The sequence below is a fragment of the Scatophagus argus genome, chromosome 12, assembly GCF_020382885.2.
Source record: "Scatophagus argus isolate fScaArg1 chromosome 12, fScaArg1.pri, whole genome shotgun sequence".
In the NCBI taxonomy this organism is placed as follows: Eukaryota; Metazoa; Chordata; class Actinopteri; family Scatophagidae; genus Scatophagus; species Scatophagus argus.
In genome coordinates this window covers 18,910,125-18,924,606 of record NC_058504.1, presented here as the reverse complement: position 1 = coordinate 18,924,606, position 14,482 = coordinate 18,910,125, and the positions used below count along the sequence as shown (strand labels likewise).

At 41.8% G+C, this 14,482-nt stretch overlaps 1 protein-coding gene across 1 annotated transcript in view; it reads right to left on the bottom strand.

Annotated features, from left to right (window-relative positions):
* gpc4 (glypican 4) overlaps positions 1-14,205 on the bottom strand; it is a 31,429-nt gene extending 17,224 nt beyond the window's left edge. Inside the window, exon 1 of the mRNA XM_046406112.1 lies at positions 13,287-14,205. Coding sequence (XP_046262068.1) covers positions 13,287-13,443 — 157 coding nt within the window. The 5' untranslated portion in view covers positions 13,444-14,205. The remainder of the gene's footprint in view (positions 1-13,286) is intronic.
* Positions 14,206-14,482: the final 277 nt, after the last annotated feature.

Here is a 14,482-nt window from a genome sequence, read left to right as displayed (position 1 = left end):
GAAAGAACTACGTAAACTGAATTTTAAAAGCCAAGATAAATAAATCTAGGCATTACATTTATCTTACATGCCAAAGTGCTGCGTACATGGGTGTACCCTGAGCTACGGCAGAATCACCGCAAAGGGAGAAATGTTCAACAACATTACTCTGTAAGCGGAAACCATTATTAGAGACTCGCTTGTTCATATGGAGATAATCAGGGCAGGGCAATACTTCCACCTACTCCGTTTCTACACTTGTGCCTCTTACAAAAATAGAGTAATGACAAGTTTATAGCACTTTTGGCCAAACCAATAATGCTTTTCAGCTCTCAGTTCATTAGGAATGTCAAAAAGAGCTGGCAGAGGACTTCTGAATGTGACTGTGTTCTAACAACATGGTGGGTAGCAGTGCCAAACTCCGTCCATTTCTTTGCTCTAATGTGTTTCACTTGACTGCTGTTCAGTGTCTCCAAACATAACTGAGCATAAAAGCTGAAGGACAGACAGTACAGTGCAGACTTTGTTATAGTGAATGGGGTTTTATTGAAAAATGTCATGAAGTTTATTCAAATATTTCTACAGAGGAAACCCAACGGAATGAACATTACTTCTCAGTATCTCTGAGGTACTAACACTGGTTAAGCTTCATGAGATCCCAGTGGTTGGACAAATAACTAGCTCTCTCCTTCAGATATACCAGGTGCTATGTTCACCTGGACATCTGCAGTATATTCAACAACACATACTGTAGATCTGCAGCGTCTTGCTGGGGCAAGGAAGTATTCAGCACGACGCTCCAGCTGACGCATGACCCAGATTTTACACATCTCTTATAACTTGCCAATAAAAGGACGTAACTTAAGTGGGCAATGGCTTTAAACATTTAAAGCAGTAAAATGTTTTATAAAAATTGTTTGAAATACCAACCTGAAAATCCCAAATAATAATTGCTTCACTTTGCTAGATTAATCATTTATGCTGCATTTTCTAGTTCAAGTATGACTTATCCAAACAGAATCTAGTGTAAATACTATGAATTGGTTCTGTTCATACTGCGCTACTAGTTTCATACACTCATGGCCCCTCCTCCCCGGCTTGGGAGAGCAGCGGTGGTCAAGCGAACCACTGAATGAGCAGAGGGAACAAAGCAGTGAGCATGAGAATTAAAAAGTTACTTTCTGATTGTTTCAGAGTGTTCACGTTCTAAAGCACAAATAAACAAGCCCAAACCTCTGCAACCCTGCTGGAAGGTGCCAAATTGCTGACATTTTGCATAAATTCAGACAAAGCTCGTGTAAAGTGCTCCTACCTCACACCCTGTGCACTGCTGCTGGCTGGCAGGGATAAGCCTGCTGCCCCAAAGCTGACACCCTGAGGTTTCCTCAACACAACAAAATGATGATATTAATTGGGGATGAAGAAGAAAACACTTAGTGGACCATAGGTGATGAATGAGAAATGACACTGACACTGATGTGATAACTCTATTACTTTTGGAAAGATATCCAGACATGTAGTGATTAGAAGAGTGAACTATTAGCCTTGGCCGAGGTGTGTACTGTCTCATTCAACCATCTCTTTATAAATCCAAACCTGAACAAAGAGGTGACATTCAGACTTTGCCTTAGCTTTGATATACTAGTTATCCATCAGTGTTAGCTGACCTGAAAGCAGCCATCACATGACAAGTCACAACACTCATGTTGACTCGACTCACCACTCACAATCAACCAGGGATGTTAGAGGTTAATGTGAAAGAACAATCACACACAGCATCAGTAACATCCATAAATAATATGATCTACTACTGGGAGGAAATCGCTCAGTAGTGGTGAGCTCAGGAAACACTCGCACCGCTTGTGACATGAGAGATTTACTCTGCTTAGAACAATGCTCGCCATCCATTTACGAGGCAGGAAGTTTTGGTTTAGCTGACAACTCTCTGGAGTGAATATTTTCAGCTGAACAGCGAGTCACAGGGCTTTGGATAATGTCTGTGTAAAATGTTTCCTTAAATAAATCAGGAATTAAAATCTCGACCACAAAACAGCTGTCAAAACAATAAAATGCCACAATTTGCATGTCACATGGCATGACTATGATGAGATAGAAAGGCACGTCTGCTGCTTGCACAGCACGGGGCAGAGCAAAACTCATTACAATCTCCATGTTCTACCACATCTACTGCTTTTTACACAGAAATACTTCAGGCCCAAACAAAACCTCTAAACTCTAAACGTCTCATTTTGAATGAAAAATTGCCGGGTTCAACGTTTTATCTACGCAAAATCTCCCAACACGTGAATTATTTTCTGAAAGTCACACAATCTCACAAATAAAGCACACAGTGGGATCCATAAGACTGAGCTCTATGCCACCAGAGCCCATTTTTGATTACTAAACCAGTCGGGGCCTCTGGCCAATTAAAACTCTCCATTTGTGAACATTCCAAAACGCTGTCATCCATGAACATTTACCCAAAAGCCCCTGGGGAGATTCCACAACATTGCCCTGGCCTCTCGCTCTGTCTGTTTCCCTCTCCCGTCCCGTCCTGGCCCTGCATCTCCGGCTTTGTCTCCTCACACAAAAGCTCCCTGCCTATACCACTTCCCAGGTCACTGCTTTGTCAGGGTTTCAACTCCCAGAGTACATTTAAAAAGTCAGAAAACAAATTCCAACCACTGGGGCTGTTCTCAAAAGTGTATTTATTAGATTTATATGAAATCTCTTGTGGTCAAAAAGAAAAGAAAAAAATCTACAGGACTATGTTTAACTCTGACCTCAGCATGCAAAACAGTGTCAGGTAAATCTAGCACCTGGTGACAGATTGTGTATGTGCTTTAAAATTATTTCCATAAAGCATCTTGATAGCAGGGTGGAAATCTGGGCAAGAGTAGGAGGCTGTTGATTTAACAGAGCTGGGCAAGGTTCAGGTGTTTGCCAAAAAACCCAAAGAGCTACACTTCACAACCTAAAAAATGACACTATTCTGTGTAAAAAACATAGTCAAAGTTAAGAAGATTAAGATTGGCAAGGTATTTTAGAAGCATCTGTTAATATCCTGACAGCAATTAATAAATCAAACGCTCTGACAAAATAAGAAAAAAAATCTCATGTCTTTGGCTGTTACATGAATGTAATAAGCCCCAGCCCAAACATCTGATTCTGACAGAATGAAATAATTGCAAGTGTTCCTCCCTACCTGTCTGTGCACTCTGCCCGTGCCCTCCCCAAGGCTACACATGTATTTCTGGAGCTTTAAGCTAGCTACTCACACCAGAATGAGAAACTACAGCCAAAAACTTCTCAAGACTAACATGCTAGCTGGACAGCTGTGAGTGCTAACAATAGCCATATTTGTTGTTTACTATCATCAGGATATTGTTAGCTGTTACAGTAGTGGGCAGTAACAAATTGAGCCAAAGAACAAGTACAAGCAACCAACTGTCATTCGGTGGCAGTGAACCATCACTGCTGGGTCCAGTAGCCTTTTTAACTGAGGTACATTTGTGACGGCTATTTTGCTTGTGTTTATATGATTGTGGCATTTTATTTATTTATTCATTTATTTATTAGACGGAAAAAGCTAAGAGAGCTTGTGGAATGCGGCAGACTTGCCACTTGCACACATCTCCCATCTGAAACTACAGATCAGTCAGTGTAGTCAGGCAGTTCCAATGGAGACGCTTTACAGGGAGGCCTGAAGGGATGAAGTCGTTTTTTTTGTTTTTTTTTTTACAGTTCAACACTTTTAAAATCTAGCTACTCTTGCTCATCTCTCCCACTTCATCAATGCTAACTTTTAAGAAAGTGGGAGATGGGAAAAAGAGAACAAAGAAGGTTGAAGTGGAAAGGTTACAGGTACTTGGAGGTCATTCACTTAGACAAATCTGTCTGCCACACACTACAGTGGCCATTGGGCAACCTCACCACAGTACAACATTGTTGTCTTACTAGACAGTAAACATTTGGCTCAAAACAAGCACTGAGGTCTGCAAGAGGTCAAGAAATATACAAACAAAACAGTGAAGAAATGAGATCATAGAAATAAAAGGTCAAACCCAAACACACGAGCAAGTTCTGTCTATGACTATGAGAAAGTTAGAAGCCATGTCAAAACACTTGTGGGGAATTCATACTTCAAACAGACAAGGTTTGTTTTGGGACAAGTTTGAATTTGGGCTATTTTCATAGCATGGCCCACACAAACTTTCTGCAACTTGTTTGACTTTCTTCGGGTAAATACAGCAACCACTGGTGATTGGCTTGACTGCCTCTCAGACATTCAGACCTGTGCAAGCCTCATTATTCATCAACATGAGTGCCTGTGTCAAATATTGTCTGCGCTAGGAATTAATACAAAAAGGAAAACCGAAACACATGTAAATTAAGAAACTTTCCTTCTTACCATCACTCCACTGGGAATCTTTTCCTAACAATGGCTCCGTCTATCAGAGGGAGTTGGAGGCAATCATTCACGTTAACAAGTGGTCTAATCTTTCACCTTTTCCACATCTTTCTTTTGGGTTATGAGCCTCTTGATGAGCCGCAGAGTTGCAGTGTTTGATCTGGTGGTTTTACTATAGATTCCACCTTGACGGCCTGGTGTGTGTATGTGTGTGTGTGCGAGTGAGGAAATGTGAGTCAAAGAGCAAGTGAGACTGTGTTATGTTTAAGATTTGCAGAGACAGGCAGAGGTTTGCAGACAAATGGAGAGGACAAGTTACAGCACAGCGTGATTATCACAAGGAAAGAGAAGGGGAAGAAAAAAAGGAAGGCACAAAAGGCCTTCCTGGCTTGTCCCTCTACACCAGCCCTCTATCTTTCCACTGACTCATGGCACACAAATGAAAACAGACTTTAAAGGAGAAGATGAAAAACACTCTTTACTTTAGGGCAAGTACTTACCATGGGACCCTGCACAAACACTGCTGTGCTGTCAGAGAAACGGACTACTGTTGAGCTTACAAATAGGTCCCCTTTAAGATGTCCTTCACATACTGCTCAAGAGCCACGCAATAGACTGTCTACTTTAAACAAGCCTTTGTGCCATGGTCATATGGATTTACGCATGAATGTTTCACATAACAAATCACAAAACCCATCCTTCCTATTCCACATAATTTCCCAGTTATAGGACTAATAAAAGATTATCTTATCTTATCTTATAAGAATATAAAAAAAATCCAACTTTAATGAAACATATGACAGCCTTTTAAAGCCTCAACACATAAACAAAACATTTCATCGTTGCCAGAAAAAGCCTGCAAACCCCTCTTAAGGATAAGGAGCTATTTGACAATGTTTATAACAGACATTCAAAAGCAGCTGAAGTCCACCAGATGTTGAGGCAGGACAGGGCCCGGCGAAGCCCCCCAGGCAGAATGAGGTCAGGTACAAGATCAGGTTTCTGGAGGCTCAAAGCTACAAAAGGGCAACAAAGGTTCTGATATACCTGTTGGGCCGTACGAAACTGGACACCAGCTAAGGCAGTGAGAAGAACCACTCATCGCAGGCTGTCAAAGGGACTAGAAAGTCTAAACCTAATGGTACAATGGTTTAATGGGTCTCAGTCATGGATGGCTCAGTCCATTCCTGCTGATATGCAATGTATGTGACAATAAATCACTGCTATTTGCTTTTCTGATGAATAATATTTCAACCTTTGGTGAGCCGACTCATATTCCCACATAACGACTACTTTTTCTGCCAGCAAAACCATCATCAAAACACACTGACCAAATGATTTGCAGCTTTGGAGCCATAAGTGAACAAAGTATTTGATCCTTTCATGTGTGCGATTTTCTCCTCCCTCATTTATCGAACCTCAACCAGAAGGATGCGTGCCATTGTTTTCTCCATGTTTCAAATTTGATTTTTGATGACCTGCTTTAAACACATGACACCAACTAGTCAGTCAAATTCACAGAGCTGTGGGGCAGCCAAGAACCTGCCTGTTGCTTTTTTGTTTGACAGAAGAAAGGCAAAGAAGAAAAAAAGGGGTTTTGGTCTTAAACAATTTAATTTACACAAAAATAAATCTAAGAACAAGTGGCACACAAAGGGATTGGGTAAATATTAGGAAACCTATTAAGCTAACTGCAGTTTGGAAAAGTGAGCTAAGTGTGAGTGACTCCCTTGTCAGTGGGAGTCTTGATATATGCCTTGGGAGTAATTAGCAGGGATTACAGCTCATCTGGCCTGCACCCAGCGCTGGGGTTTCAGCCCAAACACCCAAGCAAGTCCCTGGCTTCACTCCCTCACCGCTATCCCTAACCACACAGGCCTTTGGCGAGTCGCACAAATCCTAGTGATGATCATGACATATCAAAACGGACGTCCAGCCCACTGTGGCTTCATAGGACATCGATTAACCTTGGTTGAGTTGCACCTACATCATAACCGCACTCCCCCAGCGGCGAGATGACTTCAGTGAGTGAGCCGAGAACAGAAGGGGTTCACACTTCACCCCTGCAGTTTGGGATCAGAGCCCGCAGACCATCGCCACACTCCTCACAGCTAGCTAAGCGACACCAGTAGGGAGGTGATCAACACAAAGGAGACGCAGAGGCTCAAATATCAGAGGAACAAAAAATTACACCAACAAGCACTAAGACACAAAAGGAGCAGCCAGATGAGCGAAAAAGTGAGGAGGGGGTGAATATACTGGAGTAGCTGTGACTGATTGATGTTCTGAACATGGACAAACTGAATTGATATTGGGCCCAAACTGGTCTAAAGTGCTAAGAAGACACTCAGACAACAACTACCTTTTCAGGACAGTCAGCCAAACAAATGTTGCATGGAACATTTCATATTATACAAAGTTCCAGCATGAAAACGTGTTATTGGTGACTCCTTTGATAAAAAAGCCACAAGGAAATGTGTTGACAAGAGATATGGTCGGAGAAGTAAAATACCACTATTGGTGATGAAAAAGAGAGGAAATCATTCAGGGATGAGGAAGAAAGGAAAGATTAGAGAAATGAAACAAAACCTCCCAGAGAAGCTGGTAAAGAGTGAGCAGGGGGAGAAGAGAATGAACTGATATATCAGCCAGGATAAGAGGAGGGGCTTTAATAGCTCGCAAACAGGATATGTTAACAAGGGAGTTTCAACTCCACGTATGGAAAACTGCAGATCAGGATTTCTAAGAGTTTGCATCAGACAAGGACCCACGCAGATCCATGAAATGATTGAGTCAAGCTTAACTGTGTTTACTTGGGGCAAAAATATACTGGGGCCTCTTCGTTAAACCTGTGTTAAACACTTGCATCGTGTTAGACAGGCACATGTGCTCACAGGGGTGACTAAGAGAAGCAGGCTGTATGTACATGCCTGTGTGACTGAGCGACGATGAGTCACAGTGCATGCATGCATGCTTCCAGCTACCTCAACAGAATCCCCAAGCTTGTGTCCTGCACAGACACAATCGTTCTCTGGCTCCTGCCTGGCCCATTATTTCTCCTGGATATTCAGTTTGGCTCGCCTGGTACGAAACTCTTTCCTGTCAGTCAAATTCACCCTGTCTTTCTCTGTATGCCTCAGTCAGTCTCTCCAGCACTCTCTTTGTTGGCGTGTGTTCCCAGCTCCGGGGCTCCCTGTGTGCGGGTCTTGGTGGTCCAGTGTGGAATGCAGTTGGGGGGGGGCAGAATGGCCTAAAAGGGGGAACTCAATTGTTCCCACACACACAGCATCCACCCCCCGCTGATCTGTCGCTCACTTGGCCATTTTGGGGGGGGGGGGGGGGGGGGGGGGGGGCAAGCAAAGGATGCAGAGAGATGGAATTACGACACTCAGTCGACACACACTACTATTGAAATGATGCTACAATTGGAGCGTACTAAATGAGCATAAGAGAGAAACTTGAGATTCCCCAGCCCATATGTTGAAAAGGAAAGCTACAGAAAAACCAAATTGGGTCTAGAATTACTTACACCAGGTCATAACCATGCAACAAGAAGACCAGGTAATTTTAGAATTATTTTTTAACTTCTTCCATGTACGGTCCATATTTTTTGTAAGCTGTGATAAGATATTTTGTTTTGGAGCAACAATAAGGCAGCTGCTGCTGGCGGAGTAGAATGGGACACTATAAGAGCCCCTGATCTCAGAGCTGCCACACTGTGATCGCAGGAAGCTGATAAGAGTGGCAAGATCCTGCAGAGTTGGCAGGCACGTGAAGCTGCCCTCCCTCCCTCCCTCCTTCCTTTTGCCCCATCTGGATGTTGCAAGTCGCAGCCAGGATCCCCCTGGGTTCACAAGACGTCAACCTCATGATACCTAAACTCAATTATCCCGAAGGCTTTCCAAACCAGAGGGAATGTCACATATACAGGGCAGAGAGTAACAGGAAGCATCACATTATCGCTGTTTTTAACTGATCTCCAAGGACACTATCAGGGAGAAAAACAGCTCACAATGTATTTATTGATCAACCTTCCAGTTTCCTTGAAAACTTGCTAAATGTGGAAGTCTTGAGTTCAGCAGCAGTCATAACACACATATACTGCCTTTCAAATTAAAAATGTTCAGTGCATAGTTGTCAAGGAGCCCTGCCCTGGAGGAGGTCAGCAATGAAGACAAACCGTATTCATAATACTGGCATTCCAAAACAAACAAACAAACTTTCATTCTAACACAAACAAAATACATAAGGAAAGTGAAAAGAAGTGCTTGAATGGTTTCAACACAAAAAGACGCAACAGTCTATCCCATTGCTCAGGAATGTTATCAGAGATTACAGTTCATCCTTTGGCTTAAATGCAGGGTGTTTGTATAATCTCAACCCACACACATTTTCTCAATTTTCTCTTCACATCAATCACTGATATCAATGTTTATGTCATTTATTCCTCTTGGAACAGAATAATGCTTGACTAAGAAGAACTTTTTAATTTAGACTCAAAGCAACCATGAAACAATTCTTAAAACTATTTTCAATTTAATTTTAAAGTCCAGATTTCAACATTACACAGTTTGAAGCGCTAACAGTATTTAAGTCTTTTACCACTGATTCAAGACTGATGCATCTGCCACTATTGCAACAGTTTTAAATGATTTTCCATTCACACAAAACTAATCTTAAGCGTAGATGCACTATGCGTAAATCCCTATTACTATTGTGAGTCAGGCTCGCATGTGTGAATTTACCATTCGTTGTAAAGACACAAATGGGTGGGACTAAGAGTTTAAATGACACACCTGAATCTGCTTGATCCCTCGGGAAAAACAGTTTGGCTCAAAACACTGTTCTTCTTCTGTGTATGAATTAAGAAAGAACAAAAGAAGCATTTAACAGTGTTGCACCGTTTGAAAGGTATAGCCCACAGTTATAATTCTGAGACTTGGAAGTCAAATGAGTGTTTCTATTGAATTTCCCCCGCCGTGAGTAAGCTTTTCTAAGTAATACACCACTTATAAACGGACTGTTACTGCGTGATTCAACATCAACTACAACAGAAGCTACTTTCTGTCTGCATGTTAGCAGCTGCTTTTGGACTCCTGACCTCCCAGACAGCAGGAGGAAGCAGCAAGTGGAAAGCACAGATAAAGCTATTGCAGAGCCATAATTCTGTGATTCTTCAATTTTTGAAGTTACTGCAACTAAAACTTCATTGTGAAGTGTGGCATTTACATGATTCTTAATGATAAGACTTGCAAAGTGTTTCACATAAAACAAAGAGGGCCGTTTGAGTCTTATGGGACTGACCTTGAGAGGCAAGTACACTTGGTTGGTAATTTATTAGTTAATTATTAGAGGTGTTAAAATACCGGGAAACAGATCTGCAGCTGCACTCAAATATTAGTCTTTGAGCTATAAAAGTTCCTGCAGACCGTGTGTGCCCCAGTTCTCTGGTCTTATCTTATCTGCCCAATGTCACAGCAATAACACAACCTGTTATTTCCCAAACCGTAATGATGCAGGGCACGCAGCCACCATTTAAGGGAGAAGGAGTCCACTAATTGTGAGAATGCTACAGAATGTCTCGAGCTTGCAGAGAGGCCAACGCATTGAGGTCATCCACGTTTTGAGTTTCAGTCTTAATGCACTGAACTGATTATGAACATGGGATGTTCGTTGCGCTGTAGGAAGGGAAAACAACCCGTTCCTCTTTGATCACAGCCATTGTCCCATACCTGAAGCATGACATCAAGCCTGACTGCCAGAGTAAACCAAAACAGATTTTTCTTGGAGGGCTGCAAAAAACAAGGGTGTGGGGGGGTGGGGGCAAAGCATCCCGCCCGGTGATGAGTAGGCTTTCACATGGCAGATGAAAGTCTGGTCAGTGTTAACTGCTCTGCTTCCAGGCTGAGCTTCAAGGGATTGTCCATGTTGCAACAACAGATATCTTAAAATAAAACAAACGCTAAAATAAACGCTACCTACCTATTAGCAAGTTCTGACAGTAAAACCGTAATTTATTTTCTTTACAATTTCTGACATTATTTAACTGTCATCATTAGTGCTGTGATCGTCATCTATTTTCCCATTAAAGTGATGCATTTCAACCACAAACAAATAATCATCCAGCAGACAAGAGATGTGGAAACAAGGTCTTGAACTGCTTCCACGTGAGTGGTAAAAGTGGATACCATGGGATGAACAAGGAATTTACCAACTGAGCCTGTTGTTCCTCTGTGTCACTTAATTCTGTCTATTTCGAAGCAATCAGGGTTTGTACTTAAGTTTTACATAAAAACATCTTTACTGAATCTCAAGCCTGGCTCCAGTTGAGCCTGTCAGTAATCTGAATGGTAACAAACATTCTTATCTCCGAGCCGCCAACAACAACACAAGATGTTTGTGGTAATAAAAGTTTTGAATCTCCAGTCTCCAATAAGGCTCATATTCCACTAATCTGATTTATGATGCAGGCATCAAAGGAGGTAAACATTTCAAAAACTACTTCTGTGACAACTGGCAAAGGATACTGTGTAATTTTCAAAGTATGTCTTCTCTGCACAGTTATGGTTAAAGTCAAGAAAGCCCATTATTTTGGCAGAAATATTCTGATCACAACCATTAGTTCTATGTGAAAAAAAATTTTTGCTGCAATTTTTCTATGTCATGCGGCTTCTTCAACAAGTAAAACAACCTTTTCCAATGAACTTCTTTGATTATTAACTGTTGCAAGTAAAATTACAATATACATATGCAGGCAATTTATGGTCTAACCCTTCTGCAACCACACACGCAGCTGAATTTAAAAACAGGCTGTGTTATAATAAGAAAAGAATTAATGGTTGGAGTTTAACATATTACAAAGTGTAAAATGAAGCTCTGACAAACATGTCTTAAGTTGAATCAGATTGCACATCTGGAGGTATTTCACCCCAGCAATATGAAACATTTCAACAGCACAGGGCTTCTGTATCTGCTTCTTTTGCTTTCTGGAGACCCCCCAAATCTCTTTAATGACAGTAGACCTTGTTGCTTTCTATAGATCAATTATCTCAGTCTCTTTCAATGACAAAGAGCTACTCATTGAGGTCGGCCCTTCCTAAGGCCCAGACATACACCAGGAATCTATTGTAAGGAAAAGGCACGTGTGTATAGCACACAAACATGCACAATAAAACTGCCTTTATTCAGATCCTTCTTTCAAAACCCAGAAATGCAAGACAATTAAAGCCGACCAATGCAGACATGTTGGGGTACTCTCAATGACATTTAGCATTACAAAGACATACAGGCAGAAAACAAAAAGGACCTATAGACTTGTGTGAATGCAGGCAAGAAAAATAAGTTCTGTGCTTCTTTGACTGTTATGTCCAACTAAAATTCTAACAAGTCATTATGGTCTCAACAGAAAAAGACAGCCTGGACATCCGCTGACTATGTAAAATACACTCATAAACTGAGCACAATACAGAGGACACATGCAAATAGCTTAAACAATGCTGTACATACAATGCCAGAATTTCACAATTGGAAAGAAATGTGAAGAAAAACAGAGAAGCTAATTATTGGGACCACTGAGATAAACATCCATTAGGAAATGATTCTAAGAAGGGAGAAAACAAGAGGCTAGGTCTGGGTGACCTAATTCTATCATTTTAAACAAAACTTGCTCAAGCCACTGCACAACTGGCAACTGGACCAAATTTAGGAGTTTGAATATATGTGCACATATTCTTTTTAACCACCATAAAATGAAAAGGAAATGAGAGAAGGGAGGGATTTAAAGTATGCAGGGCACAGTGGAATTTCAAACCCCAACCCCCTTCCCCTTCCCCTTCCCCTGAAGCCTTCACTGTAAAAGCCCCCCTAACCCACCCCGTAAGTTTCCATCACTTGGGTTTAACTCATGATTGGCTAAATTGATTTGCCTTCTCACCCCTGTCTGACTATTAACATAAGAGTTCCCATTTATTGCCAAACGGACTCCACTGGTGCATGACATCCTGTCCCACAGACAAGACTAGAGGAAGATGCACAAATACAACATGTGCCTATACAGAAAATGTTAAAACCACAAAGAAATCAGACTAACCCTGAGAGGAAAAACAACCATAAGTCTCATTCACAATGCACATGAGTGTTTACTAGATCACTGCACTCCACAGCCATAGGAGTCTCTACTAAGGAAGCCTGAAAATAAACACAGGCCTGGCTTCTTTCAGTGGGGAGCACAGTGTGTGTGTTGATTATACCTCTTTATTGTTATGAATCACCTAGAAGTATTTCCTAAATGAGGACTATATTTACCCGCTGTAGTCGTTGAGGGTTTCCAGTCAGTTTGCCTGGAGAAATCTTCTCAAAATGTTTCACGGCTGCTTTCCCCAAACTTAACAATGTAATGTAATTTTTAACACATGAAAAAGCACCATGTCTGGATGAATAACCATGTTTCCATACAGATGCTGACAGGGGCACAATATGCATGTTTAAAAAAGTGACAGTTTTACTGTTTGTTGTCAGACCTTCCATACTTTTTCATGTCAGCAACTCCTAAACTTTACTACATTTCAGAAGATTTTGCCTTTGATAAAACCATCTGGAAAACCTTTTCAAGTGAGTTATGACTAAGGGTAGGTGGCTTTCTCTGTCTGTACTGGAGAAGCCAACAATGGGACAGCAAAAAAAGAAACCTGAGAGCAGATTTCACTGACCTTTCAATCAGCCCAACACTATGCTAACTCTGCTAGCTTTCAAAGTTCTCATTAGCCTTAGGACCACTTGAAGACCTTTTCAGGGCCCACCGGGGGTCCCTGGCCCCTGCTTTGGGAACCATTACTTTGGACTACAGTATTTTAAGTTAAAACAGACCTAAAAGCCAGAATACAGAAATAAAACTCACCGTTGACTCCTTTGTTAGGAACATCATTCACGTTGAAGCCTTTGGAGCTGTAGGCAACACGAACATCGTTGCAGTTTTTCAACTTTTGCTCCGCAGTCCCCGACACAGACAACACAACCAGCGTGCAAACCACACACAGCACCAACAGCGTCTTCATTTTGTGTCAGTGAAAAAAAAAAAACACAAGAAACGGCAAAGTTACCAGTACAAAAAAAAAAGAGTCAACCAAATATATATCTATCTAAAAATCGCTCCGGTGTGTGTAAGCTAGGACAAAGTTTCAGACTTCCACGCCGAGTTTCCTCATGGAGACGCGCTGATTTCTTCAGCCCAACAGATACTTCATTCACAGCACATAAGGCCAAGTCTGAAACACCTCTGAGAGGCAAAAAAACCACCGAAAACAGCCTTAAACGCTGCTCAAACGGCGTCCGTTTATGTGCAATAAATATCGATCTCCAGACTCAACTGGAATGAAAAACACGAAGAAGCGACACAAAACCGCTTTTAAAACACGTAGAAACTTTTTTTTTAACTGCAGGCAAAAGAAAAAAAAATCTCAGACTGACGCTACTGCTTCACAACTTCGACGAAAGTATAAACCAGTGGAGGAGAGCAGACGGTACAAAGTTGTCGGGAAGGTGTTTTCTTCTTTTTTTTTTCCTCTCTTTCTGTTCTTGCTTTCTTTCCCAAACTTGAGGAGGAGGCCGGGGGTTCTGTGAGACAGGATACTGGACTGTATGCTAGTCGTACTGGGATCCAGATGCGAGCAGAAAAAACCCTTGTGGACACCCAGGAGTGAGAGCAAGTTCCGGGGACAAAGACCTGGAAAACTGGAACACCAGGGGTGGAGCATGAACCTCAAACCATGGATCTCCCTCTCTCTCTTTCTATAATGTCTAGACTGGTGGCAACCAGTCGTGAAAATCAGGACTGGAGCTGAGGGTGGAGCTACGCTATGGCACAACTTGAGGACTTAATGTTTGCCCACATGACATGAGGAAAAACACACGAACCAAAAGTTCTCAAAATCACAAATCTCTTTCATTGCAGACCCCCGTTTGACCCGGCTTTGAGGGGGGCTTTCATATCTGTTTTGACAGTCAGCGTGGAGATAACAGCACATGTAGAAACCGTTTGAACTGAACGGACTTCACGCATGTTTCTCTTACTGTGATCACCTGAAATGAGTGAAA